The sequence below is a fragment of the Alosa sapidissima genome, chromosome 11 (genome assembly GCF_018492685.1).
Source record: "Alosa sapidissima isolate fAloSap1 chromosome 11, fAloSap1.pri, whole genome shotgun sequence".
Lineage (NCBI taxonomy): Eukaryota > Metazoa > Chordata > Actinopteri > Clupeiformes > Clupeidae > Alosa > Alosa sapidissima.
The window spans coordinates 17,825,082-17,851,641 of record NC_055967.1 but is presented as its reverse complement, the minus strand read 5'-3'; the positions used below and the strand labels follow the sequence as shown (position 1 = coordinate 17,851,641).

Below are 26,560 nucleotides of genomic sequence, written 5' to 3'. Positions count from 1 at the left end.
AGAGATGTGAGCATGGCAGATTATGGTAGGAATTTAATGTGTTCAGTATAATTTACCACAATTGACACACAAATAACTGTTCTCTCCCCTGTCTTTAGTCTGTCAATCAAAATGTTTTTTTTTTTTAACAGTTACTCATAATACTGTTTTGATGCTTACAAACCATTTTAGTGCATGCTACATTTTAGAGTCATTTAATCAACACCATCAGTCCGTGGTGGAGTATGAATCAACTATTTACAAAGGCAAATACAAATAATGTGACTAGTGACAAATGTACTATTGTATACTATAGTGGTTTAGGATACAGAGGTGATACATCTGAGTCGTCCCATTCAGACAGACTTTGAGAGGAAAGCGTCTGTAGATCAAGGCAAGACACATGACTGCTCTTCTGTTGGACTTCATTTCTGCAAAGAATGTGAAGAAAAACAATCTCTTTAAAATCCTCTCTGAACTAAGTAGGAAACTCATCTCAGAAAACTCATAATCATGTGTTAGATGGAAATTGTTGTACCCGTTTGTGTATCCATTGTGTATCAATTTACAAAGGTCCCAGGTTAGACTGCACATCCACTGCAAATCTGAGGTCATCTCTGGGGCCCACTCGATCAGTCTGCTATGCCAACATGTCGAGTTACAAATACTGTACAGCATTATGTGAAAATATACTAAAAATGATTGACAGCGTTACCAAGTGAGACTGCTGTTCCAACAGTCAAATAGATTTTTCAAAACACGGCAGCCCTTAAAATCACATGCCCTCTGGACAGGTTTGCCACCATACCTGTAAACAAAGGCAAAGGCAAACTCCACAGGCAGAATGCACAGCATCAGGATCTCGACCAACACCCGCACAAAAACATACTCTCTTGCTGCGGCAAATGGACCATCCATCTCCTTACATGACTCAGAAATCACTAAGGAACATACACAAAGCAGCTCACATCAGACACGGTAAGCATTGTGTTTTAATGGATCAGATAATGCTCTGGAGAAGACAGCTCTCTCCTTTACCTTTTTCAATGGGAACGGGAAGTACGTTTGTAGTCTCTTCCTCTTGCCAGTGTTGCTTATGTTTAACATGACTGTTTTTCTGCTGTATGGCATTACAATTAATTTCTTTATTTTCAGAGTCTAGCAGCTGCTTCATTTCATTCCAGGTCGTGGGTGTGAAAGGGACCTCAGCAAAAGACAGTTCTGGTAGTGGGTCCATCTTCAAAAGGTCTGAGAAACATTTTTTTAGCTGATGGAAAACACCAATGATAAATAAAGCAATTATTTACATCTGGCTCACACTTACTGTTCCCATGTAGGAATTGTAGTGTATCTCTGTATCCATCTCGACACATTTGTCCCAGCACCTAAGGTAGATCATCCCTATCTTTACTTAACTGCTGTTAAAGGTGAACATTCAACAACAAATAACTTGCATTTCCTTTTTAGATTAGATTAGATTAGATTAAACTTTATTGTCATTGTGCAGAGTACAAGTACAGAGACAACAATATTCAGCTTCTAACCAGAAGTGCAAAATGCAGAAAAGTGCGCTGTAAACAGTATAAACAGGTAGTGCAGTGTAGACAGTATAGACAGTTAAGCAAGAGGCATGGTTTACAGTATGTGCAGTGTTTTAACAGTAACATTATAAGAGCAGAATAAATATGGATATACTGTATGAACAATATAGACTGTACAGTAGGTATGTGCATTGTGTTAACAGTAAAATTATACTAGTAGTAAAAATAATTACCTCAGGCTCTGGGGGCAGGAAAACACCAGCCACCCGATACATATTGTTGAGGTTCAAATGTATGCTGACATTGTTGTACTGGACCTCATGGTAGTAAAATGGACTCTCGCGTGGGCTAATGTCACTCTCACCAGAGAATGGCGAGACAGTGATAGTGCTCTTCAGCTTCCAAAAGGGCAGATTGTCACTGATTGCACCATCAATGTACCGCTGAAGAGATGTGATAAGAAAGCATTGGTGTGAGACTGCTGTCGTTAGACACAGTATCCAAACAGACTTCTCCCTCAAGTTAACTGTCTTAAAACTGTCCACTTATTTAAACACCATATCTAGGCCATTCAAACAATTAGCTGTTTCTGAAAAACAGTGTTTCGATTTTTTATCAACGCAAAGAGTAATAATGTTATGAAAACATCAGCAGCTTTGTTTCAAAATCACAGGAAAAGCTATCATATAACTTGTTGCTATCTTTTACAGTCTGTTATCTCAAACTTACTCTGCCACGGAAGGAGGGAGGCATCCAGCCACAAAACGGTGGGAAAAAACAGCTACAAATGAGAGCCTAGACATACAAATCAATACACATTCAACATGATAGCAATATGCAAACAAAATATGAATACATGCAATGGTAATCAGATCAAGTAACACAGACAGTATATCTCCTCAAACAAAACAAATCTGCATAGAGTGAGCATGAGTCATAAATGAGAGTCATGGGGTTATGTAACTTAATTTATGGCAGGGTCATGTTATTTAGATCTGATTGATACATTCCCCACTACCTGCATGAAGTCTTCCTTGGAGTCAAAATGGGACACCAGCAAGTTCTTTCCATCAGACACTCTAGTCAGGGATATACAGAGTTTGCCACTGGCGAGCAGATGGGCATCATCTGGTAGCTCACGGACCATAAAGTCCTTGACAAGCTTGAGCAGGTTGAATGAAGGGTGCAAAGCACCGAGACGTCGCTTGCCGGCCTTTCTGGCCATCTCCATCATGATGGCACAGGTTTTGCCTTAAGGATAGGTTTACAGTTATCAGTGGCTGCAATCATTGTTTTATTTGATTATCAGAGCTGCCTGTTTGATTGCACATCACAAGAAATGTACCTGCCAATATGTACTTGTACTACTTCCTACATTTGTACTAGTTCCAATTTGAAAACAATTCCTTGGCATACAAAAGCAATGTGCATAGTGTAAGGTTAAGGTAACACTAGGTTTCATGAACATTTCCTGTTGGGCAAAGAGAAATGGAACAACAATACCATTAAGTACAGGTATATGGCTGGGAAGGTAACCGCATTACCGCGGTTACGTGACCCCTACCGCGGGTCTGAGCTCGTCACCGTCATCAGGGATGGATTACTGCACGGGCCTACCGGGCCCAGGCCCAGGGGCCCAAGGGGTCAGGGGGCCCTGAAGCCCAAGCCTTTGCATGGAATCATTGCCTCAATATCAACAAATCAGGATGGAGGCTATGAATCTGACTGCCCAAAAAACCATCATTTAAGGAAAATCTGCAGGCGAAATTATATAGCTGTAAATATTAAGGTACTGCAACTGCAAAAATGGTCCTAGAACCCTGTATATTTACATGGATCACCCTGTCACATAGGGGAACCAACCTGAAAAATGTTTCAGGGCTTGGTGCTTTTCTTCTGTCAAATATCATCTTTAACATACCCAAAAAGCCCAAAAAATGCTTGTCCGCCTGACAAATTGTCCCTCAAATGTAAATAGAAAACTACCCAAGTTCATGAGCTTCAATTTAAGTCCAAGGTGACCTTTCTAGCTAGAGTACAACAGCTGCTATGTCCAAAGCTATTCACTGTAGCCTATCCGAAAATACTAGCCTCCTGGCCGGCATTCAGACACTTTCAGGCATTACCATTTCATATGGGATTATGAACATCAATTTCACATAAACCATATTTTTAAAGTGTTTGACCTTGACTTGAAAATGGCTATGAATGAAAGTATGAAGTGAATAGCATCAAATATAACTAATGTTACCACCTATTGGTGGACTGTGAACAGGATGCAACACATGGTACTATCACACAAAAGGAATGTATCAAATGAGAAATGTATGTAAGGAATGGTTTGTATTGTACAGCAGTAGTGTAGAATGTGAATAAGAACTTTCAATCATCATTTAATAATCATCATTATCATCATCATCATCATCCTCTTCCTCATCTTCATCCACATTTGTATGGATTTCATCAGTCATGTCATGTTCATCCGTGTCCTCCTCTGCCACGACATCAATTAAAGCTTTTGGGATTACATCACCCTCAAACCATAGTGGTTCAAGCTTCCCAGTATCTGTGTTTATGTGAAACCCATGGTCAAGTGGACTTGGGATCTCTGGGTAATGCTCATGGGCCCTCTTCCAGATGCACACTTGAAAGTTCGTACGTTTGATGTGCTGTTTGAGGACCCTCTTGCATGCTGGGAAAGTTGATAGGTCAATTGAGAGACCCTGACGAATCCGAAGGTTTGACCCACACATCTTCTTTATTTTAATTTCTCTTGCTTCATCAACGCTTTTCACTCTGCAACAAAATCCATACAAGCAGCAGGTGAACTCCTCAACACCATTGAGGAGCTGTTCATCAAGATCCCATGAGTTTCCTACTTCTGCAAAAACTTGAATGAATTTTGATGTTTGATTCAGTATCTTCATTGTTCGCACCTTTCCTTTGCCTTTGAATGCTGACGTGCAGTCAGCACCAGTGAAGGCATGTAGGGCCAGAAGAGCTGCAATGTGCTCCTGCGAATAATCTTCAGCCAGGAGGTTGATGTCAATTAGTCTATCTCCCATGTCAAAGATGATGTTGACAGTTGATGACTTGGCATAATACAGGAGAATGAAGAAAATGTCTGAGTCTTTTGCTCTGACTCTAACTGTCCTGATGTGAGGCATTTTAGTCTGGATGTAGTGCATGTAAATAATCACCCTAACATCTGTTTCTTCGTGTTTTGAGCAGATCTCCGGGAGAAGTTCCTTCGACACAACTCCAGCATTACATTCTACCCTGTAGGCGTGACCAGCCTCTATGAAAATGACAGGCCTTCGGAGGACATTTTCCATCATATCTTGGGAGCTCCAGTGATCCAGTAGTAAATGAATGAGTGCCTTCTTGTTTTCATCGTTTGTGAGAAAGGCCTTCAATCAGCGGGGTTTTTTGGGCCCTGAGACCAAACGGGGCCGAGTTGGGAGTTGTCCCTATCAACTCGTTATGGCCCAGGGTATAGGCTAACAGGAAATCATAGTGAAAAAAACATAGCAAAAAAAATCCTGAGGGGTGTGGCTTCCGGCCTAAACTGGCACAATCGTAACACTTTTCTATTCTCTCCGTTCAAACTCGATTTGTTAAACGTGAAAGCTGTGAAATTAGGCCAGAAAGGAGTCATACATAGTTCATGAAAGAATTACAAAATATGTTCTAGTTTGTTAAGAATTTAACTTAACAGCGACATGTAGGTCTAGGACATTTGTTAGCCTACAACCTGACGCAGCCATTAAAACGTGCGGTAGCCTACTGTTGTAACATTAGCATAAGAGTCATGAATGTAACAGTTATAAAATCGTGATAGCCTTGTTGATAAACTACTTATTTCTTTCATTCATGTCTGAAGCATTTGGTCCAGTGGTCTTTGAAGTTGCTGCGGCTGTCTAAAGTTTAATTGGCTGTGGCGGCACACAATTCATAATCCATAATCCATTTTTTTTTTTTGGGGGGGGTATACCACGGAACCGCGGTAATTTCTTGCTTAGGCTTAAAACATACCGTCCCAGCCCTATACAGGTAAATGTACATCCACGACCTAGACCACCAGCGTCAACATGGACATTTTCCTCAGGTAGAATTCTTGAGGCGGAGTGTAGGTATTTATTTGGGTGATGTAATTCTCCCACCCCTGAATCAGAATTTGGGATTTTTGGGGTTTGGCAAATACAACTGGTTTTCTATGGGCACTAGGTGAGCAATGACGACTGACCTATAGTCAATTCAAGTGATAGGCACATAGCCTACCAATGCTAATGCAATGTGTTGTTAACCTCTACCAATGTAAAGTTGTTTTCCCTTTTACATGAAGTTTTGGTTGACATAGGCTACATGTGAGAAACACTGACTGCCATTTTTAACACATCCACTTTTCAGCTTTGATACGACTGATTGACGTTGGATTCTCAACCAGTCTGCCTGTGAGACAAAGGGATGTGTGCCGTGCAATTTAGAGGAACCAAATGTGTTTTTATACAGGCTCATAATCATAAAGTAGTAATAGAGCATGCTAAGGCTACAGAATAAATATTTTATGCAATGCAGCTTAGTCTATAGTATGTGAGCATAATAGCCTATGGCTGTTGGCTCTGCTCATGAACACTGTATAGAAAACATATATAAAATTTTACTTATAATAATGTGTGTGACATAGCCTACTTCATAATCATTAACCATAAGTCGGTCTGCCATGGCATTTTGGTTTGACCTTTACTGTGTCTTAGCCCCAAAAATGAGAACCTTTGGTCTAACATAGCTTATTTCTATTCTGCTCATTCAGTGACATCGATACGTACCCATTGATATTTTACATACAATTGCCGCCCCAAACAAGGCACCCGACGAGGCTCCGCAGATCTTGGTAGCACCATCAAGTAAATAACTGGCTCTTTCCTGTAAACAGCTCCCCACGCCAATATAGTAAATGCCCATAAAACCACAACCGGCCACTGAGATATTCCATCCGTTTTTCGTTTCGAACATCTTGAATCCAGACATGTAAAACGTCTTAGAGCGAAAATATCTCTATGACCAGTCGATCACTAGAAATGTTAAGATAACAGAGTAACCTTTGAGCCATTAGGTGTACCTGACCTTTTGACCATTTACTCAATGGACAAAAAGGATGGTAGGTAGCCTAGGCATATAGCCTGGGAAACCCAGACGAACTTCCGGCAAATTTGGAATTTGGGCCTGGTGTCAACTAGGCTAGAGTAACCTACTAGGCATATTGTTGGCTAATCAATTTTCGATAATTTTCTATCTCCATCGCTTCAAAGTCTCAAGATGTCAAAATAAACCATGTTGACGATTATGTAGCCTATTTTATGGATAGGCTATCAGCCACTTCATGCCACAAAATGTCTGTAAGTAGGCAAATGTTGATGTTAGGCTACTAAGTTATTAAACTACCGAAAAGCCCAAGGCCCTGTTTAAGGCATCCAACTCTACTCTTGACACCAGGAAAATCACTGTTCTTTTTTCTCCATTTCTTCAGAACCCAAGGACCCTAATACAAAATAAATTTTAAAAAAACGAGGCGACTAGATGTTGCTGTCTGACATTCTAGACAAGGCAACACAATGCAACAGTGTTACCAAAGATTTTTAACTTTATCAACCGTCTCTGGTGTTACTTTACAGCAAAAATCTTAGAGCGCTCTAGAATCTGTGCTTTTTAGGTGACTTAGACGAGCGCTCTAGAATCTTTGGGCGGGACTACTCTAGCTTGTCTCCATGGCAACCATTAAGCGTCCTTTCAAGTTACAATGTGTTTAGCACCATCCAGGACAAACCATTCGCTAAAACTACCGCAACCGTGCTATTTCTAGTATGATGAATAGGTAACTGGCGTTACACGATCATTTTTGTCTCAATTATGCAATGCTTGCTCACTTGTTGAATGTGAAGAATTTTAAGTCAGAGAATTGCAGGGATCTTTGGAGGATAACACGTTTCACATGCTGAGAAATGGAGGAATGATGTCCGGCGACAAAAGTGAAGAAGCTTCACTTGTTTGATACAGTTAACAGGAGGCCTACTCAACTAAATGTTAATCGGTGAACTAGTGATAGCTGCTATCAGTTTCTAAGCTATCATTATCTGTTTGAGTAAAATGTTTATCGAAATATATGACTAGTTCTAGGCCTAGAAGCTACGATAAGGGATGACGAGGGTTAACGTTACGCCTATCGTTAGATTCATTCTAATGAACATTACAGTAGGCTACCCCAATGATCATGCATATTATTCAGGTAAATCTAATGGTTGCTTTCTTGTGTGTCTGCTCAGACTTAGGTAATTGACAATCATGTATGTGGGCACCCTGAACGCTGATCTTTCGGAGTTGAGGCCTATCTCGAGGGGAATGTTGATGGCCCCTAGGATCCGGAGCTCCCAGTGCTGCCTGTCCCAGAGTAGGGATTCCAGAGCCAGTGATCTCAGATCTGACTCTGGTGAGAAACCATTCTTTAAATTTCATCTAACACAGTGGAGGAAAACTAGGCTACTGAAAGGCAGTAGGCTACAATAATTATAGAATAACTGTACCTAATTAAATTAGTAGGCTAGGCTATCTTTAGCCGTCACTTAAGATTTCAGGACAAATAGAAGCCAACATTGTTACAGACTTGAGCCATTGGTCCAAATGCAAAACGTTTGATTAAAGAATGTTTCTTGTCCCCAGCTACTTCAGTCCAGTCTGTTGCAGATGAAGACCTAACACTTACAGACATTGAGAGAATGTTTGTTCAGAAGGTCGAGGACAAGAAAGAGGACTTAAAGGCAGCCTTTCAAGCATTTGACACGGAAGGAAACTACACCATCACCAAAGGGGAATTCAGGCGTGTCATTGAGCATTTTCTTATCACCCTCACTCAGGCCCAGTTTGAAGTGCTGCTAACCAAGGTTTGAAGCATGATTCCTTCCTATTATACTCATATTAGACACTGTTCACGTTTATACATTGTGATTTCTTGTCCTTACTTCAGGTTCCAAAGAGAGCAAATGGCAGTGTAGCCTATATGGAATTCCTCAGAAAATACTGCAAGATTTCATCAGCTAAGCAGAGGTACTGCAGATTAAGGATCCTGACCATTATGCCTTCTCGTATTATAAAGACCACTCAATCCAGTGTTTTGCATGTTCTTACAGAATCCCCAACATTTGTGAGAATCAACAAAACCAGACCTTGGGGGAACTACAGTGCAACCTAAAAGATAAGGTACATCCTTCCAAACAGCACAAACATAGCACAATGTTTGAGGCTAACAATTTAGTTTTTAATCAAAACATAGGACTATGTATGACTTCCAATTCATAATTCATAATTTGACATTTTTAACAGATTGGAAGCAACTTGAAGAATGTTACACGAGCTTTCCGCCTATTTGACTTCAATCTTGATGGGCAGATTCAGCAGCATGAGTTCAGAAGAGTCTTGGAGGCGTACTGCTTTCCTCTCAGTGACCAGGATTTTCAGAGGTAGGTCTGGTAATAAACTATGTTGGCAGCGTGTCACACATACTGTACGCAGTAGGTGGAACAACAAATTGCATATCATGAAAAAAAAAACCTAGACATTTCATAAAAATATCGGATATTGTTTTACTCTGTGATAGGCAGTATTTTGCACTAAACTAAGGTATTGTGTTTAAGTTTCCATGGACACCCAAACAGAGGTTATAAATGTGGTTGTGTGCTATTGTTTACGGGGCAGTGTTTGCACTCATGATGGATGGCCTCACCATGGGCACTGTGTTACTTAAAGTTTATTGTAAAACAAATAATGAGTTTACAATATTAAAGCCTATTTTTTATTACATAGATACTGTGTAATTCCATATTTATGTGATCCATTTGTCTCTTTTGATTTGCTCTGCTTTAATTTCTGTGCTTGATTTAGAAGTCTCAGATCTCAGATACTTTCTGTGATGCCTCTCAAATATGTACTTTCTCCTGAACAGACTTTGGTCTCACTATAGAACTAGCAATACAGAGACGGTATTCTACAAGGAATTTCTTGAAAGACTTGGTATTGACTGTGAAAATTATCACAAGAAAACACCAGAGTGTGTTCAGCAAGGTAGGATACTGTTGTTCTATGTCTGGTAAACCAGATGCGTTGTTTGCAGTAGTGCTTAATTAGGTTACAGTCAATATTTTGTTAAGGTTGTGAATCTAAAAGTCTTTTGGAACTTATGATAAAGGATATGTTTTTTCAGCTTTGAACTGGGATATCTGTGATCAAATGAGAAGAACAAACCGAAGTATAAAAACGGCTTGGGCTGACACAGATAGGAATGGAGATAACTTTGATGAAATCCAGACAAAATTTCTGAAAAAAGTAGTATACTGTTCTTTAATGTCAGAATTAACATAAATATTGATGTAATAAGTAGTGTTTAGAGTTGTGTTTACAGTAATTTTATGTGTATTCTTGACACAGATGAGCATGAACTACAATCTTGTTCAGAAGGCTCTTCATGCATTTGATATCACTGGAAGTGGTTTGATTTCTCCAGAGGATCTCAAGTCAGTCCTCAGTAGTTTCATTTTTCCTATGAATGAGCGAATTTTCAGTGGGCTTTTAAACAGGTATAATGACATGAACACATTTTAAATAGGGATTTGATTTTATTGCATATTGGCATACTTGCAACTGAAATTGAAATGCCTCCATGTGTGACTCAGGCTTGGAGTGGAAGCTACAGAGCCCATATCCTGGAGCCAGTTTCTAGCCTTATTCCAAGATAGGCAGCAGCCCTTGTCAGAAAGGTGGGCAACAGGTTGTCTCATCACCCTCATCTTAGTATAGAAGAGCAGCGGCCTAAAATGCCCTTTACTTTTAATGCCCTGTTTCTTTCAGGAAGTGGAGTGCGCCCATAATGCCCGGTGTTGAGGGAATCTTGCCAAAGCTCCAGCATCAAGTTCAGCAGGTTCACACTCTACTTAAACGGGGCTTTCAGATCTTTGATGAGGTATTAAAGTATATCCATGATTTCACAGCCATATGCATATGTACTGACCTACATGTTTTTAGTTTTATATAATAAATATGCATTTTTTTCTCTCTCTCCAGAATAAAACTGGAGTCCTTCCATGCGGTGAGCTGCGGAGAGTGGTTGAAGGCCTCACCTTTCGTCTGACAGATGAGCAATTCAAAGGCCTTGTTGATCTTCTAGATCCTGAATGTTCTGGAGTTATCAATTACGGCCAATTCATCGAGCTTTGTCAGAATCATACAAAATCAAGACCAATGGTAATCATTTAACGGGTTAGAAAAAATAGTGACAATACGATGATGGCACCTGTTCTCTTCCTGACAATTTAAAACAAACTGCTCACAGATATGTTTCTATGTAGACAGCAGTGCAGCGACAAGCAGTGTTTGGTCTGCAGGAAATGCACAAGCAAAGGAATTATTTGAGAGGGAGGAGTCTAACTGATCAGAGCCCAGTGTCCTCCGTTTCCATTCATACATGGAACACGGTAAGATATGACAAATTATAAGACTAATTACTAATTGAACTAATTAAAAACTAATTTAATTAAATGGGTGTCATACAGACTAAATGTATGCTGACTGACATAGGTGGAGACCATTTTGAGGGACAGACTGTCAGAACAGCTGGATGCAGTCCTGAATCTTCTTGACCAACTTGACCACACCCAAAATGGAACTGTCAATTCTGTGGAACTCAAAAGGGTTGTTCAGCAGTATGGATTGCCTGTATCTGACAGTCATTTTGAAAAGTGAGACTTTGTCTTTTTCCAGATGGCTGCACTGTGTAGTTTTTAAAGTCCATTTCCACACATGTTGCCTATATTTTTTTTGCCACTTTTAACTCCCACTGTCTTAAGTTGAATGATGTGTGATATGTGCCTCTTTTGTTCCCCATGTGTGTGTGTGTATGAGGACTCTATACTGCAAACAAAATCTACCTTTGGGTACAAATAAAGTAACTTGAACTTGAACTTGAACTTTCCCTCCTCAGGCTGTGTGTAAACTTCAAAGACTCTGGAGGGATCAATTATAAGCGGTTCCTGAAGGGCTTAGGCATTCAGAACATCAGTGCTGAAGACAGAAGTACTCATGGCTCCCTGAGCCTTTTCCAGAGGTAAAATGATGTCGATTCATAGAGGAAAAAACATTTTGATGCAGCTGTGGTAGATTTAAGCAATAAGCCCCGAGAGGCTGTAGGTTACACTGATTCTACAACAGCTAAGGGGCGTTGTTAGGCACGACGCGCAAGCGGAGTAGAATGTGATGCCAATCACAATCAAGGACTGGAACTATCAGTTTTAGAAAGCACTAAACTGGCAGAATGAAATGGTTGTATGATACATTTTAAAACATGGTCAAATTTATTGCAGGACTGGAAGTGCTTATCATGCTCACCTCAAGAAACTCAAGGGACAGGCATTACAGGATGTTGTCCTTAAGAAACTCAAAAATGGCCTGGATGGTCGTGGAGTAAGCCTGCAGGACTGTCTGAAGATGTCAGGAGGAGGCCCAAAAGCAACCCTCACTCTTGCAGATTTTAGTAAGGTGAGCACAAACACAGACTTTATCAAGAACAAAATGAGATACTACAGTAGACTCTAACCAATGTATGCTCATCCTGTATGTGATGTTGATAGATTCTAGATGACTGCAGGATTATGCTGGACAAACCACAATTTCAAACTCTCACTCAAGCTCTTGGGTTTCACAACGGACAAATATCACACTTTGACTTAGTTGGCAAATTTGAAAGTAAGTCTATGCTTGAAATTTCCACTAACATGTTCTGAGATAACATTGTCCAGTAGGGGGCAGGCCTGTGCAGCACTGGACAGAGCCGTATATAGAGATATTGTATAGAGATCTCTATATAGGCTCTGGCACTGGACAGCTTGGGTGTGCTTTGCAGTGTAGCACCAAAGCAGCAGAATACCCATATTCTCAAAGAAACGGTGACATTTAATTTCAGTCTCGACTTTCATTTACTTGAAACATACTGTATGTATTCCCCACAACGGGAGCATCAAGTTTAGTCAATTTAGTCCATTTGTAAATCAAATCCTTTCCTCTTTTTAGGGTTGCAGCAGACTGTTTTGTGATACAACTGTGACGACTATTGATGTAGCCCATGTGCAACATGTCTAACCAGGTTGACCTGTTTTTGCAGAAAGCACAGCCAAGGAGAGAAATCACAAGATAGAAAGGGAAAATTTGGAAGGGATGCCAACCAGCCTCATTTCAGCGGAAGAATGTCTGCAGCAGCTCAAGAAGAAAATTAAAGATTTTCATGGGGTAGCTTTCAGTGAAATATTGCTATAGTCTTACTCTGGCAGTCCTTAGTCAAATATCATCATACCGTTGATTTGTGGTTGCGAGTGGCAAGGCAGTTGTGTAAAGTTTCCATATCAGTGTGCACAAGTATCTTGGTCCAGTCCAGAGATGGGAAGTAATGAAACTTCAATTCCATGTTCCTGTTCCCAGGATGCCCTCTCTGCTTTCCGTGTGATGGATAAAAACCGCGATGGTGTGGTCAGCTGGAGGGATTTCAGGCCACTGTTTGACAGTCTCCAATTTGTCATCAAGGAGAAGGAGTACCAACGGCTTTTAGACCTCATGGGATTTCAAAATGGTGCAACACTGAACTATGCAGAGTTCTTCGACATAGTCCATCGCAATAGCAAGGAGGAAGCAGCCATTTTATCAATCAAAAAGTGAGGATTCCACAGCTAGACACACCATGATCAGTCAGCAGTAGCAGAATCATGGCAGGCCCATGTGAAGTGCCCTGCACATTATAAAAAATATCACAGAATACAGTATGTTTAGATTTACATTTACAGTTCATTTACATATAAGGTTTCCACAGAGTTATTCTTCAAGTACTGTAACCTACAGTACATCTGAAACATACTTAAATAACCACAGACATTAGAATATGTTTTTGTTTAGATTTCATTGAAAAATGATTTGTACATCTTCTGAAAAATACCACATTTCTATTAGTATAGAGTTGTGCTACCAGTTGTGCTACCAGTTGTGTACATTTGTTGGCCAGATCTGGGAGTGGAGAACCTTGTGACAGTGTGGGACATCCATCTAGACCTGATCAGTTGCTTGATTTAGCATGTGAACAAGTTCATGCTCATCTGGTAGCAGACATACGTCATCGCTGGCATGAGATTTCAAAGGTTTGTGTCGCTTGTCTAGACCGGTGCAGAAATATTTAAAGGATTCAGAACAGCATTGGACATCTGAACAAAGAATAAGTAGACATGCCTCACTTTTGTTTTTTGTAGGATCTCTGCCACTTTAATGAAGATGGTGAAGCCATTATCCATAAAATAGGTTTGAGACGTCATCTCTTCAAGTACTCTTTACCAATCACGCCCAGAGACTTTGAGAAACTGTGGATGAGGTAGATGAGATATTTTACTAAATTGATACAGTACTAAATTATACAGTATTAACATCCAAAGAGACGTTATTGAATATTGTGAAATGTAATAAAGTTAGTAACATTTGATCTCTCCAAACGTCTTTGAACAGATATGATAAAGGAGGGAAGGGCTACCTGACCCAGACAGAGTTCTTTGAGACGCTACACATCGTGCCTGAGGGACAGGACCATTTGTTAGAACCTCCAATTACAGAAGGAGAGCTGGATACTCAACTGGAGCAACACGTGGACAGAGAGGCATCCCCACCCTGCAGGGATGTGATCTCACAGGACCTCAGGTCAGCCAAGGCCAGATATAATAGCCTATAACATTATTCATTATATTATGTAAAAGTTCCTATGTCTGTGCACAACCCTATATAATTTGTCTAAGATTCACAGTTTGTATTACCATAGGATGACAAATAAAACATGCTTTCAAATAATTAGCATATTTATTTTGATCAAGAAATGCAATGTAATGCTACAATACAATCAAAGATTGTTATAAGGATACAAGGAGGTTTATTTGTCACATACACATACATAGCAATACTAACATAAAGCATGTAGTGACATTTCGTTTGGTGTTCAGCTTTTTCTGTGCAAGTGTGAAGAAAGAAAGATCAAGAAATATTTTAATAAATAGCAAGAGAGAATAAAAAGTGCAGTGTGTGTACAGTCCATGTGCAAGTGTGTAATAAAAAAAACAATAATTTAAAAAAAATCAAAAAAAATAATAATACAAAAATAATAATGTGCTATTAAATTACACTTACTGTTCACTATGAATTTAAGTATAATTGTCTTCTTTGTCAACTTCGATATCAAGATAGTAAGACAGTGTTGTACCAGGACTTCCCGAATAATTTTGTCACAGGTCTTGATTAAAGTCTTTTGGCTGACTTTCCCTTTATCAGACATTCAGTCCAGTCTCCCCAGAGTGTTGAAGATCTAAGTCCAGACAGAGCCGTGCAAAGAATCAGAGAGGTTGTAACTGCTGCCCCTGATCATCTTCATAAGGTATGATACCTTCACATTATGACAACTTAGAACACTGTGCTGTACTCAGTTTGTGATGATAAATGCTTTAATGAGTGATAAATGATTTCAGCTACATAAATACCTTTACGTAATACCATAAGTGTGTCACAGGCCTTTTCAGCGTTTGATAAGACGGGACGTGGAGTTGTTTCACCACTGGAGTTTCGACGAGTCTTGGACCACTTCTGCTTTAGGCTGTCTGATCGGCAATTTAACCACTTACTGATGAAGCTGAAGGTCAGACAGGAGGGAAATAGCATGGTGAACTGGAGACAGTTTCTTGAGACGTTTCAGTTCAACAGGGAAGAGGTGAAGAGAAGAGAAAGAAGAAAATAAGTAACATTGTAGACAAGTCATAATTAACCTGCATTATAATAGATTTGAGACAATAATGTTTAACATGAATTTATTCACACTTAAATCTATATTGGTGTGTGTGTGTGTGTGTGTGTGTGTCACTGAGTAGACAGCAGAAGAATGGCTGGAAAAATTAGAGAAGGTTCACTTCCCCAGTCAAGCCCGTCCACTGTCCATCAATGAGATCCTGGAACGAGTTAAAGACGTAGTGTCGACCCGTCTCTATGTGATCACCAAAGAGATGGTGGCCCTTGATTATGCTCACATTAACACGATCTCCAAACAAGACTTCAAGCAGATCTGTGATCGACATGTCATGAGGCTCACCAGTGAGCAGGTATACTCTCCTATATTCACCCTGGCACCTTAGACTTAACATGGCAGGTAAATGCTAGAGAAGTGCTTCGGAAGCTTTTGTTTAATTATGTTTCAATCCATTCAGTTTGAGAATTTGTGGAACATTTTGCCAGTCAACGCTTATGGTAACCTGGACTTCCATGAGTTTCTGACTAAGTTCAGTGGGAAAGAGCGTGATGATCATGTTCCTCAAGAGGGGCAAGGATCCACATCGCCAGCACCTTTATCACCTGACTCTAAAGCAAGCATCCTCAAACGTCCTAAAACTGCCTCCTGCTCCATCAGATCTAACAAGGTAAACAGTTATCTAATTCTTCACAAAGCACCTTAAAAATAATTTTTTGCTCCTCATAGAATGTATGAACTATGATATGGCTTTAAAGTGCAACCTAAATCCTGTTGGTAGCATCAGTAGTTAAAGAATGCCTCAAGATTTCTGAAGAGTCTATGACCATGCATCTTCACTTGTCTCGCCATAGGCAACGGAGGTCCCTAAACAGACCAAGCGGCCACATTCAGCGGGGGCGAAGACGGCATCTTCACTAAATGGAGAGACTGTGAACAGGAGGGTTAGATGCCAGATTCATAGCTGCTGGAAGATTATCCAGAGGAGGTGCAGGGAGGTGGACCCTGATAGACGTGGGGAGATTGAAACTGGAACCTTTTTAGGTGTGGTGGAATAGTGGATATAGATTCGTCAGGCGTTAAAGTTACCGCCCTCATGAGGGGGAAAACATGGTAGCAGCAAACAATTGAGTGAAGATTTGCTAGTAGATTCATATTCGTTTTAAAATCCACCTCTTGTGAAAATCAAGGGGTTAACCTTGTTAACATGTCTGTATATGATCTGATGTCTGCTATGGTTTACAAGACATATCATGGACAAAATAAGCAGTAGTTCCTCCGCGCTTCTGTAATTAACTAGCTGGTGCGTCAATGGGAGAGGACTAATTGTAGCGAGAGAGAGAGTTTTACCGGAGCAACACAGATGTTTAAACTTCATTTTTATTTTAATATGCCAACATAAGGGACTAACGTTTCCACGTTCTGCCACATCTTTAGTAGACTCTGATGAAGACGTGGCAGAACGTCGAAACGTTAGTCCCTTATGTTGGCACATTCAAATAAAAATCAGAAATTTAAACATCTGTGATGCTACGGTAAAATTCCTCTCTCTCGCTACAAAATAAGCCGTCTCTGTCATAATAGTGGATTTCTGCTTAGGATTTACATTTTGCCCAATCACCGCCCAGGCGTGCCAATTCAGGCATCAGTCCAGTTATTTAAGGCCCAGTGGTCAAAACAGCCAAATGTGTGCTTCGCATTGAATTGCACTGCATGGTGGTGAATGTGGTTTTATTTGTGTCTAAGGTATCATGGAGGATCTCCGTATCCAGATGACTCCACTGGAATTTGAGCAGTTGATGGCAAAATATGACCTTAAGAGTAATGGATGCATTCGTTACTCGGACTTCCTGCGTCACTTTGTCCTCCCACATAGACCTCTGGCCACCAGTTTGCTTAGCAGGAATAAACTCCAACTTCCAAAGATGCCAGTAAGATGGAAAACATAGTTTGTAAATGTGTATCTCATAGATATGTGATGTAATGACACTTGTAGTGATAAAAGCCCTGTCTGTGTAATATGTAGTTTCTGTGTAGATGTTTACAGTAGATTACCTAATATTCTTGTTCCTGTTCTTGTGTTGCCAGTTGAATTCTGGACCGCTGACCACTCAGTGTGCAGAGGCCATGCTTAGGATATATGGCCCTGTTAAACAATTTTGGAGATCCATAAGGCAGTCCTTTGTGTCTTTTGACAAAGACCGCAGTAGAAAGATTTCTCTCCAAGACTTCAGAAAAGTAATCTTTGTTTTTCAGTTTTCATTGTGAGAAGTAGCTGTGCAGTGCATTGACTTAACATGCAGTTTGGTCAATTTTATGCCATTTTGGTCATTTTTTCCCTTTCATGTCATGTCATTTCTACAGGTTCTAAGGCATTACAGTGTTAACCTAACAGAGGAAGAGTTCTTCCATGTCACTTCTTTCTTTGACAAGGACATGTCGGGGAAGATATCTTACAATGAATTTCTTAGCACTTTCCTGGGATGAAGTCAAATAACCATTTAGAGATTAATAGAGTTTATGAATTATGTCTGTGGTTTGATTAGAAAGACTAGTTCTTTGGAGTTATGAGATTTAGTTTTGTACTACTTTTGTACTTTGATGATTTTTCCAAAGCTGTTTTTAAGATCACAGTGCCTTAATAAACAGCTTGAATATTGGCTCCTGTGATTTGTTGCAGTGTGTAATGGCATTTATATAGTTTATAGTTATATATTTTTTATTGAAACAAATTTTAAATAAATATTCACCTGAAAATTACACAGCTCATTCATTACCAGAAAATATAGGCCTATTGTATAGTCTATGTTGCTCAGGCCTATCCATTTAATTTTAGAGATTAGGTTACCACTGCGTCCAAGCCATATAGCCAATCAGACGTTAGAAGGGCGGGTCCACCGACTGTCATGGCGGCCTTTGTAAGTGGGGCTTGACTTTCCATATCGTGTCAACTGGACCTCCAACTTTTTATTGACTTTCGTTAAAGGACTTTTGCATCGAGAACTATTAACATGGGGACTGTCCACGCACGGGTAAGACTGTGAGAATGATGTGAAGAAATGACCACTACATGACCTCTGATTACAGCATGTGCAGCTAGCTTAGCTCTGCTCAGTCAGTATTCAGCTAATGTTAGGCCGAACCGGGTATCTTCCGAAAAAATGAATGAATCAAAGTATACAATTTCACAATTAATGTGTAACATTAACCACATTTAGACTATGCCCTAAATCACGACGTATGTAGGAAGATGGGAATATCTGTGAATCAACTGAATTCTCTTGGCGGCATTTTTCAGAAGGTAGTCATGCTCTGTACATGGCTATTCTACTTTGCAGTGACACTAATGTAAAGCTTGCTCACCTGTGTCAAAACATTAGCTAAGGTGCGTAGAAGGCTTCCTAGGCCTACGTGGAAGAAGAGAATTCTTGTCAGAAAGACGGTCTCACTTGCTGTTGAAATAATTGTTGTAATAAAATTGACAATCCTCCTGATCTTAAACGTTTGCTGTATTCTTCGTGTAGGCTCTGGACCCTATGCCGATGCATGGTCCTGAACTCGGTGTCCAGGCAGATGACATTGATTTGCCAGAGCCTGAGCAAGAAGCCAAACAAGAAGTTCTCGAAAACAAAGATGTATGTTTGTTTTTAATATGAAACAAATGATATTTAGGTAAATGTAATTTTTCTTGTGCACTAGTTTCTAACGTATTTTATTTTTAGATTGTTGTCCAAAGGGTGCATGTAGATGGTCTTGGTCGCACTAAGGAAGACCTTCTCACATATGAAATCGCAGATGTCTTTAAGGCTAGGAACTTGATTGATGTGAGTATCTCATGTGCATAATTATACCAGAACAGTTTGTCAATGGGCCCTCAATGGGTTACTTAGCATGATGATGCTTACAGGTCATGAAGAAGTCCCATGAAGCCAGACAGAAACTTCTGCGACTGGGAATATTCAGAAAGGTTGAAGTTGTTATCGACACATCTCAGGGTAAGAAGTCAGTGAGGAGACAAGGACAGAAATGTTTTCTGTGGGGGAACGCTTGTTTTACAACAGTATCTCTGCAGGTGTTGATGCATTGCCGAATGGGCTGGATGTGACGTTTGAAGTGAAGGAGCTGAGGCGGATGACTGGCAGCTACAACACCATGGTCGGAAACAATGAAGGAAGCATGGTAAGGGACGTCATACGGCATTCATCAATTCTTAATTTTCTTGTACTTCAAGGGTTGTGCTTTTTAGTAAAATAAATTGTTTTTCAATCACTTGAAGTTTATAGTACATTCTCATATTTTATGTTTTTTTTTTCTTCTGATCTCAGGTACTCGGTCTTAAACTTCCAAATATTTTTGGGCGGGCAGAAAAAGTCACCTTCCAGTTCTCTTATGGTACAAAAGAGACGTCTTACGGCCTGTCATTCTTTAAGCCCCAGCCAGGACACTTTGAGCGCAAGTATGTCTGGTTTCAGAGAAAGTGAAATGAGGCTTAAAAACTTAATTTGTCTTTTAAATTGTATTCGATTTTAGCCTAGGTGAGCCCAGATGAGTCTCTTGGCAAATTTGAACTTGTTCTGCAGGTCCGTCTGGACAGAAGCCCATTGACACCCGTTTTCGAACTTGCAGTTTTACTACTTCCAGAAGTGCAGCAAACATATCTTTCTGTAAACAAAGGTTTTAAATGCAGTTGTTTACTCAATTTCAAAATACACACTCTTGGGTTTTTGGTGATTTGGAAACGGAACGTCAATGGGCTCTTTTACAGACTAACATGCAGAGCAAATTCAGATTTGCTAACCGTTTCGTCTGGGTTCACCCAAACTAATTATTCATTCATTCATCAAAAGGGCTCTGTTTTCCCCAGTGGTGTACTGTGTTCAGCTTGTGAGTTCCACTGACAGTGTCTGTGTTTCAGTTTCTCCATCAATGCATATAAAGTCACTGGCCAGTTCCCGTGGAGTTCACTCAGAGAGACTGATAGAGGGATCTCTACAGAAGTCAGTGTAAGTAATCCAGCTCATTTTGTTACATTCTGTTTCATTTTCTTTCAAAAAATTGCTTTTGGCCTGTTATATTTGGCATCTGTCACTGTACATGTCCCACATAGTGATGAGCCATTCTGAAAATGTTTTGCCTGAAAATACTTCAAGTTGTTGCCTGTCATTAGCTATGATTATTTTTGATTATTCAGCCATGATCCAACAACCCTTTGATTATTTAAGGAAATATTGATGTTAAGTGACAGGTTAAACACTGTAAAGTCATTATGATTTTCTAAGGTTAATTACACAATCTATCCAATGTAATGGCAAATCTAGCATGGTGGCAGGGTAACTTGTCAAAGAAGAGCTTTCTCTATAAAATCTTTGTGGTGTTTGCTCAAACCTTAAGGTAGGTTTTCTGTGTTGTTTGCAAACAAAGTAGCCAGGTTTCCAGACTCTCTACTTGCACTTTGTGAAGAGCCTGACCTCTCATCATTGTGAAATGTTTCCAACTCTAGCATCGTAATGGGCATAGACTTTGTGTTAACTTTGGTTAGGCTGGACCAATGATTTCAGTCACATTAATCAGGATCCTACCGTTCCTTCCTATTTCGTCTAAACTCGCTACAAACTGATAATAAACCATGTCGTCAGTCAGGAAACAATGTATTTAGGCCTACCACAGGCCTACTTTCGATTTCGAAACTATCTTCATCCCCTCACGTTGCTGATTGGCCTGGCACCTGGGTGGTGGCCGAGGGAAGCACTAGTGTGTTGTCAGATACCAGAGCAGTATCTCAGTGAAATGAAAATAAACGGAGATACTAGGCGGGCAGGGTTAGACTACAAATAAAGCGATTGTGAAACATGTTAACACATAGTGATTTACCAATCTGAAAATCTAAAAATAAGTAGTTGGTAAAATGAAAAAATAAGTTGTTGATAATTAAACTTTTTAATTAAACATAAACACTTGATGTGTGCCATGGTTTGTACAATTGATGAAATGCTCTTCCCTCTGTGTGTGTCTTGTACCCATCTCCTCACTAGTTTCCCATCTGGTGGACCAATCACACTCTGAAGTGGGAGGGAGTGTGGAGAGAACTGGGCTGTCTGGCTCGCACTGCCTCCTTTGCTGTCCGTGAGGAGAGTGGCCACTCGCTAAAATCCTCCCTCTCGGTACAACCTTTTCAGGGCTAAATTTTTTTGTGTTTAGTCTAGATTGTATATGACTTTAAAGAACAATAAATAGACAAGACCTGTGTGTGTGTGTGTGTGTGTGTGATATCAGCAATTGGTTCATTCTGTGGATTTCTTTTTTACAGCATGCCATGGTCATTGACACACGAAACTCCTCTATTCTTCCAAGAAAGGGTGCCTTACTCAAAATTAATCAGGTTAGTTTCGTCTATGTGAGATGCACTTACACACACCTCACTTAATAGGCCTCATTGATTTCTCATTTAAATGAAGCCATTTGTCAATGGGCCCCCAAAGGGTTACTTAGCACGATGATGCTTACAGGTCATGTGATTTTGTGTGTCATGTGAACTCTAGGAGCTGGCTGGGTACACAGGTGGAGATGTGAGCTACCTTAAGGAGGACTTTGAAATCCAGCTCAACAGACGTCTCCCCTTCGATTCGGTGAGTAGCACAGAAAACACTATTAATCAGGGAGATGTTTCTGAAAAGTAAATCGTAAAAAGAGTATTGAAATGGTCTCCTCATGTCATCAGAATGCTACCTCAGTTGGCATGATTCAGCTGGAGAATTGCTGTTGATGTAGGGGAAAGCTTTCTGGAGTCATATTGTCTTATCTTTTCTAGATCCTGTCTACCTCCTTCTGGGGTGGTATGCTCCTGCCTATTGGAGAGAAGCCCACCAGCATTGCTGACAGGTTAGTGCTTTAACTAGTGTGTATCACTACCACCATGACATGCACCTCATAGAGCACCTTACCACTGCATACTGAAACACAGGGTCAGTCCCTGCCCTGTCACTGCAAGTGCCTCGTGCTTATACATCCTTAGTAAAATCATGTGGATCCTTGATTTAGTATCTTTTATTTTACTGCTCTTATTAGTAATGTGGATTTGTTTTTTTTTTTTATCATCCTGTGTATGTTGTAGTGTATGTTGTGTGTGATGTCTTGAGCTACAGGGACCTTGAATTTCTTTCTATCTATCTATCTATCTATCTATCTATCACTCACTCACTCACACTCTCTCTCTCTCTCTCTCTCTCTCAGCCTCTCTCTCTCTCTCTCAGCTGTTGTGTTTCTGGGCACTGGTACAATTCTGTTGCATGGAATGTAGGATGAACATAACTATTCAAGTTATCAAGTAGTTAGGTAGTAGTTGGAATATATTTTTGTCAGCAACAAGAATTACACTACGATCATAAGTTTTAAAACATTTTCTTTTATGTGTCTTTCTTTTTCTGACTATTGAAAAAGAGTGTACATACAAATCAATTAACATGGTAAACAAAAAGCAGCCAACAAGTGCCCAACATGTATGGGAACTCGTGCAGGGCTGTTGGAAAATCATTCACTGTCTTCAGGGTGTTGAGAGATTGCCACAAGTGTGAAATGCTGTCATCATGAAATGCTGTCATCACTCATCAAAGTCTTTTGAAGAGCCTAAAATATACAATTTTTTGCTTTGTTTACTCTTTTTTTTGTTGTTGTTGATAACTTAACCCCCTGTTTGTTAATTGATAGTTCTGAGTTTTGTTCTACAATTTAAAAAGAATCAGGAAAAGAAAAGTTTTTGACAGGTTGTGTAAAATAAAGACAAATAATCACTGCAATGCCTTGAAAGTGTATTATCCACTGTTGTCTGTATTTCTGTAGATGTATTATTGTTTCTTTGTTTCTTGATACAGATTCTATCTGGGTGGCCCCACAAGTGTAAGAGGTTTCAGTATGTACAGCATCGGGCCACAGAGTGAAGGTACGTGTTGTCTGCATCGTCTTCTGAAAACCTGAGAGCATCATATCTATGCTTTGTGGCACTACAAGCCTCTTCTAAAAGACCTTTTTCGAGATGTCTTCATCAAATTATATCTAGCATAATTGCTGAACAGATTATACTGATTAATTCTCTGGTGTGAGTGTAAAATATCTCCCTCACTCAAGACGAATAGCAGGTGTATTTTGCCAGTAACGCATCAAAAGACTGGATGCTGCAGTTCGTGAAATGTTTCAATACAATCCATCTCCTTTTGGTGGACAGGCGACTATCTTGGTGGAGAAGCGTATTGGGCAGGAGGGGTCCACATGTACACGCCACTCCCTTTTCGCCCGGGCAGAGGAGGCTTTGGCGACCTGTTCAGGACCCATTTCTTCCTGAATGCTGGGAATTTGTGTAACCTAAACTATGGTGAGTAGCAAGCAGAGGAAGTAACCCCCAGCATGTGGAGAGCTGGTGGGTTAGTGGCTAAGGACCAAGGCTAGCACGCAGAAAAAAGAACAAAGTTGTCGTGCCAGTGGTGCGCAGGCTGATCTAAATTAAGCCCGCAGTCATAAAAAATACATTAATTAAAATGTATTAAATATATTTTTAGAAAATACTTAAAATATCAAGACAAGACTAACATCAATATTTAACTCATAATTGCTTTTCAAAGATATCATTGGCTAAATGACTTCAATCGATGCAGCATGAACTTGCCACATAGGCTAGCTGTGTGATAGAAGTATGAAGATCGAGATGGTAGGATAGATAGATAGATACTTTATTGATCCCCAAGGGAAAATTCAAGAAGCTGGAGACGCAAGAATCTAAAATAGTAAAGGCACTCCTCCAGGAAGTATGGGAAGTAGGAGAGGTTCTTAAATAAGATGACTGCAGTGCTGGTTATGTCCCGTGCACTTCTTGCAAAGCCATTTAAAAGTATGACCGCCACAAAACAGGCACTACCAATGTGGCTCGTCACAAATGTGGCACTGGTAAGCCCTCCTAGCCTAACCGAGTAGCCTAACTTCAAGTGCAATTCCCAGACCTCAAGCAATAGATTGCTTCATGCACACTGACCACTGGAACAGCTTTTTTTAGGCTACTAGGCACAAGACCTAATGACAAGGAGCTCAGTACTACTAGGCACAAGACCTAATGACAAGGAGTAATGCTGATACTTTACCACCTTTCGTCAGCCTACCTGTAATTATGATCCCACACAGGTCATGTGTAGCCCACGTTAAACTTGTAGCCTACAGCCAGTGTTGTACAAGTGAAACGCTTTGTGTTTGTGAGCATTTGATAAGGGATGTCATGGGTAGAGGGCGCCTGCAGGTGCATATTCGCGGTTCGAGTTGCAGTCGAGTTGATTTTAATGTCTGGTGAGCGTGGGCCGCTTGGGATCGGACCCATGCAACACTGGTGGGTGCGATTTCCCAGCTGCCACCATTGTGCCCTTAACCCGGAGTTGCTGAAAACGCGCCCAGTAATTAATTGATGTCTGTAAACCGCATTGGTTAAAAGTGTCAGCCACAAATACATCAACACAAACAGATCAGAACATCATGCAGAAATTCAACCTTAACAGTCTAAATAGAGTTTACACTGAAGAAAGGTTGTTGATATTTGAAACTGAATTTACAACTGCACCATTCATGATCGTAAAGCAACATGGTTGACTGCAGAACAGCGCAGCACTAAGACTTCTGAAAGGCCAGAGCCTGGTACCAGGCCAAGCTTTGACACGACCTGAGGGCATTCTAAGCATTATAATGGCAGCCTGGCCCTCCAAACTCTTTATCTAGAATTTTCAATAAATTCTGACTGACTGAATTCATTGCATATTCAGTAGTAATTCCAGCACTCAATCAGTCTTAGTTAATGTCTCAGTCCTTTGCCGTGGTCTTGCTTGGCTAATATAACTTATTTCCTCATTGTCCAGGTGAGGGCCCACGGGCACACCTGAAGAAATTGGCTGAGTGTATCCGCTGGTCCTATGGAGCAGGTATCGTCTTGCGCCTTGGGAACATCGCTCGCCTGGAACTGAACTATTGCATTCCCATGGGTGTCCAGAGTGGAGACAGGTAACTGTTGAGCGTGTTTGTTAAACGTCATCAAATGTCCAAATGAGTCCAAATTTGACAGTACTATATTGCAGTAATTTTACATGGTGTGTAGAGTGTGCTATGTGCACTAGATTTGAGTAGCCACAGAAAAGAAATAATAGAGAAAATATCCATTAATTGACGTAGATGCTGATAAGCCTTTTCTTTCTTCAGGATATGTGACGGTGTCCAGTTCGGAGCAGGCATTCGATTCTTGTGAGGCAGGACCTGTGGTCCAGTAGTCTTGCGCATAGACATTGGAATGAAACATTTTTTTCTGATGGCTGGAAGATTCCAGAAGGATTTCATAGCACTTACAGGTTTCACAAATCGATCAAACCTGGCGTCATGGCCCAGTTAAAAAATGAAGTAGGGTGAGACTGCAGCAGTTGAGGGGGCCAGGACCTTCAGTCCAGGAGTACCGCTCTTGCTCACTGTGTTTGGAAGCTTCTGCAGGAGAGATATCAGCCATCAGTGCTCTTAAGTCAAAATATTTATTTGTAATATGAATGTAATTCAATAAATAATTCCCCAATCCCCCATCCTATTCATGTTGGCCATGATCAGTTTTCCCTGGGGGGAGAAGTTAATTTTAAGTTTCAGCAACCTATGTGTCCGGTGACAAAGACCGATAAACTACATTTTGAATGTAACAGTTTCCCAATAGTATGTTAAGTCATTGTTTAGTTTTAGTGTATATTTCTGGATCTTTCTGCCTCATAGTGAGATAAGTGGATCACTACCAGCAAAAAGGATCTGGGCTGAGAAGTAGAGCAGGTAAGGAAATGTATAATTGTTTGAGTTAAGTGGAATATTAAAAGGATCCTATGCAGTTTTGGCAATTTCTTCGCTGTTAGTAATCAAGGACCTTTGGTGAGACTTTCTGACTGAGACTGACTGAAGACCAAAGTTGCAAGGCTGGTTTTTCCGCTCACAGACACTAGGGGGAAGCGAGACGGCCATCATTCAACCTGGAAAAAGTCATATAACCATTCCAATGACTCAGAAGCTGTTAAGGTAAATGAAGTAAAAAAAAAACCTGCATAGTTCTCCTTTAATGATAGTTGTGGTAGCGTATCCTCAATGGAGTCTGTATAATGAAACTGTTTAACCACATGACAAAAAAGACAGAAAACTA

General features: G+C 40.3%; 3 protein-coding genes across 7 annotated transcripts; 2 read left to right on the top strand and 1 right to left on the bottom strand.

The window, feature by feature from the left end:
- Positions 1 to 261: 261 nt before the first annotated feature.
- On the bottom strand, positions 262 to 7,168 carry LOC121723997 (patatin-like phospholipase domain-containing protein 2). Of its 3 annotated transcripts, none has more exons than XM_042110292.1 (9): positions 6,350 to 7,168; positions 2,539 to 2,771; positions 2,250 to 2,315; positions 1,754 to 1,963; positions 1,304 to 1,364; positions 1,018 to 1,227; positions 788 to 920; positions 518 to 619; positions 262 to 410 (listed from the first exon to the last, which is right to left on the bottom strand). In XM_042110292.1, the coding sequence occupies exons 1-9, from the start codon at positions 6,549 to 6,551 to the stop codon at positions 290 to 292; spliced, it is 1,338 nt and encodes a 445-aa protein (XP_041966226.1). In that variant the 5' UTR covers positions 6,552 to 7,168; the 3' UTR covers positions 262 to 289. The 3 variants fall into 3 exon arrangements, with proteins under 3 accessions (XP_041966226.1, XP_041966227.1, XP_041966228.1); XM_042110293.1 differs by having other exon boundaries at positions 518 to 616; XM_042110294.1 differs by lacking the exon at positions 1,304 to 1,364 and having other exon boundaries at positions 1,018 to 1,246.
- Positions 7,169 to 7,272: 104 nt separating this feature from the next.
- On the top strand, positions 7,273 to 18,035 carry efcab6 (EF-hand calcium binding domain 6). 3 transcript variants are annotated; one of them, XM_042110213.1, is made up of 30 exons: positions 7,273 to 7,395; positions 7,844 to 8,007; positions 8,238 to 8,458; positions 8,542 to 8,621; positions 8,705 to 8,774; positions 8,898 to 9,034; positions 9,517 to 9,635; positions 9,775 to 9,899; positions 9,999 to 10,147; positions 10,244 to 10,327; positions 10,419 to 10,530; positions 10,632 to 10,811; positions 10,916 to 11,041; positions 11,145 to 11,305; positions 11,548 to 11,670; positions 11,927 to 12,101; positions 12,194 to 12,308; positions 12,724 to 12,848; positions 13,038 to 13,267; positions 13,612 to 13,744; positions 13,853 to 13,971; positions 14,103 to 14,291; positions 14,913 to 15,015; positions 15,148 to 15,345; positions 15,503 to 15,730; positions 15,836 to 16,045; positions 16,230 to 16,419; positions 17,122 to 17,306; positions 17,464 to 17,613; positions 17,740 to 18,035. In XM_042110213.1, the coding sequence occupies exons 2-30, from the start codon at positions 7,863 to 7,865 to the stop codon at positions 17,860 to 17,862; spliced, it is 4,305 nt and encodes a 1,434-aa protein (XP_041966147.1). In that variant the 5' UTR covers positions 7,273 to 7,395; positions 7,844 to 7,862; the 3' UTR covers positions 17,863 to 18,035. The 3 variants fall into 3 exon arrangements, with proteins under 3 accessions (XP_041966147.1, XP_041966148.1, XP_041966145.1); XM_042110214.1 differs by lacking the exon at positions 7,273 to 7,395 and adding an exon at positions 7,402 to 7,549 and having other exon boundaries at positions 9,775 to 9,896; XM_042110211.1 differs by lacking the exon at positions 7,273 to 7,395 and adding an exon at positions 7,402 to 7,549.
- Positions 18,036 to 18,249: 214 nt separating this feature from the next.
- Positions 18,250 to 25,969, top strand: samm50 (SAMM50 sorting and assembly machinery component). Its single transcript, XM_042110288.1, has 15 exons — positions 18,250 to 18,407; positions 18,900 to 19,010; positions 19,098 to 19,199; positions 19,283 to 19,370; positions 19,448 to 19,554; positions 19,701 to 19,831; positions 20,291 to 20,378; positions 21,408 to 21,536; positions 21,683 to 21,754; positions 21,915 to 22,001; positions 22,184 to 22,254; positions 23,244 to 23,311; positions 23,594 to 23,740; positions 25,260 to 25,401; positions 25,597 to 25,969. Exons 1-15 carry the CDS (start codon positions 18,387 to 18,389, stop codon positions 25,640 to 25,642), a joined length of 1,410 nt encoding a protein of 469 aa, XP_041966222.1. The 5' UTR covers positions 18,250 to 18,386; the 3' UTR covers positions 25,643 to 25,969.
- The last annotated feature ends 591 nt before the right edge of the window (positions 25,970 to 26,560 follow it).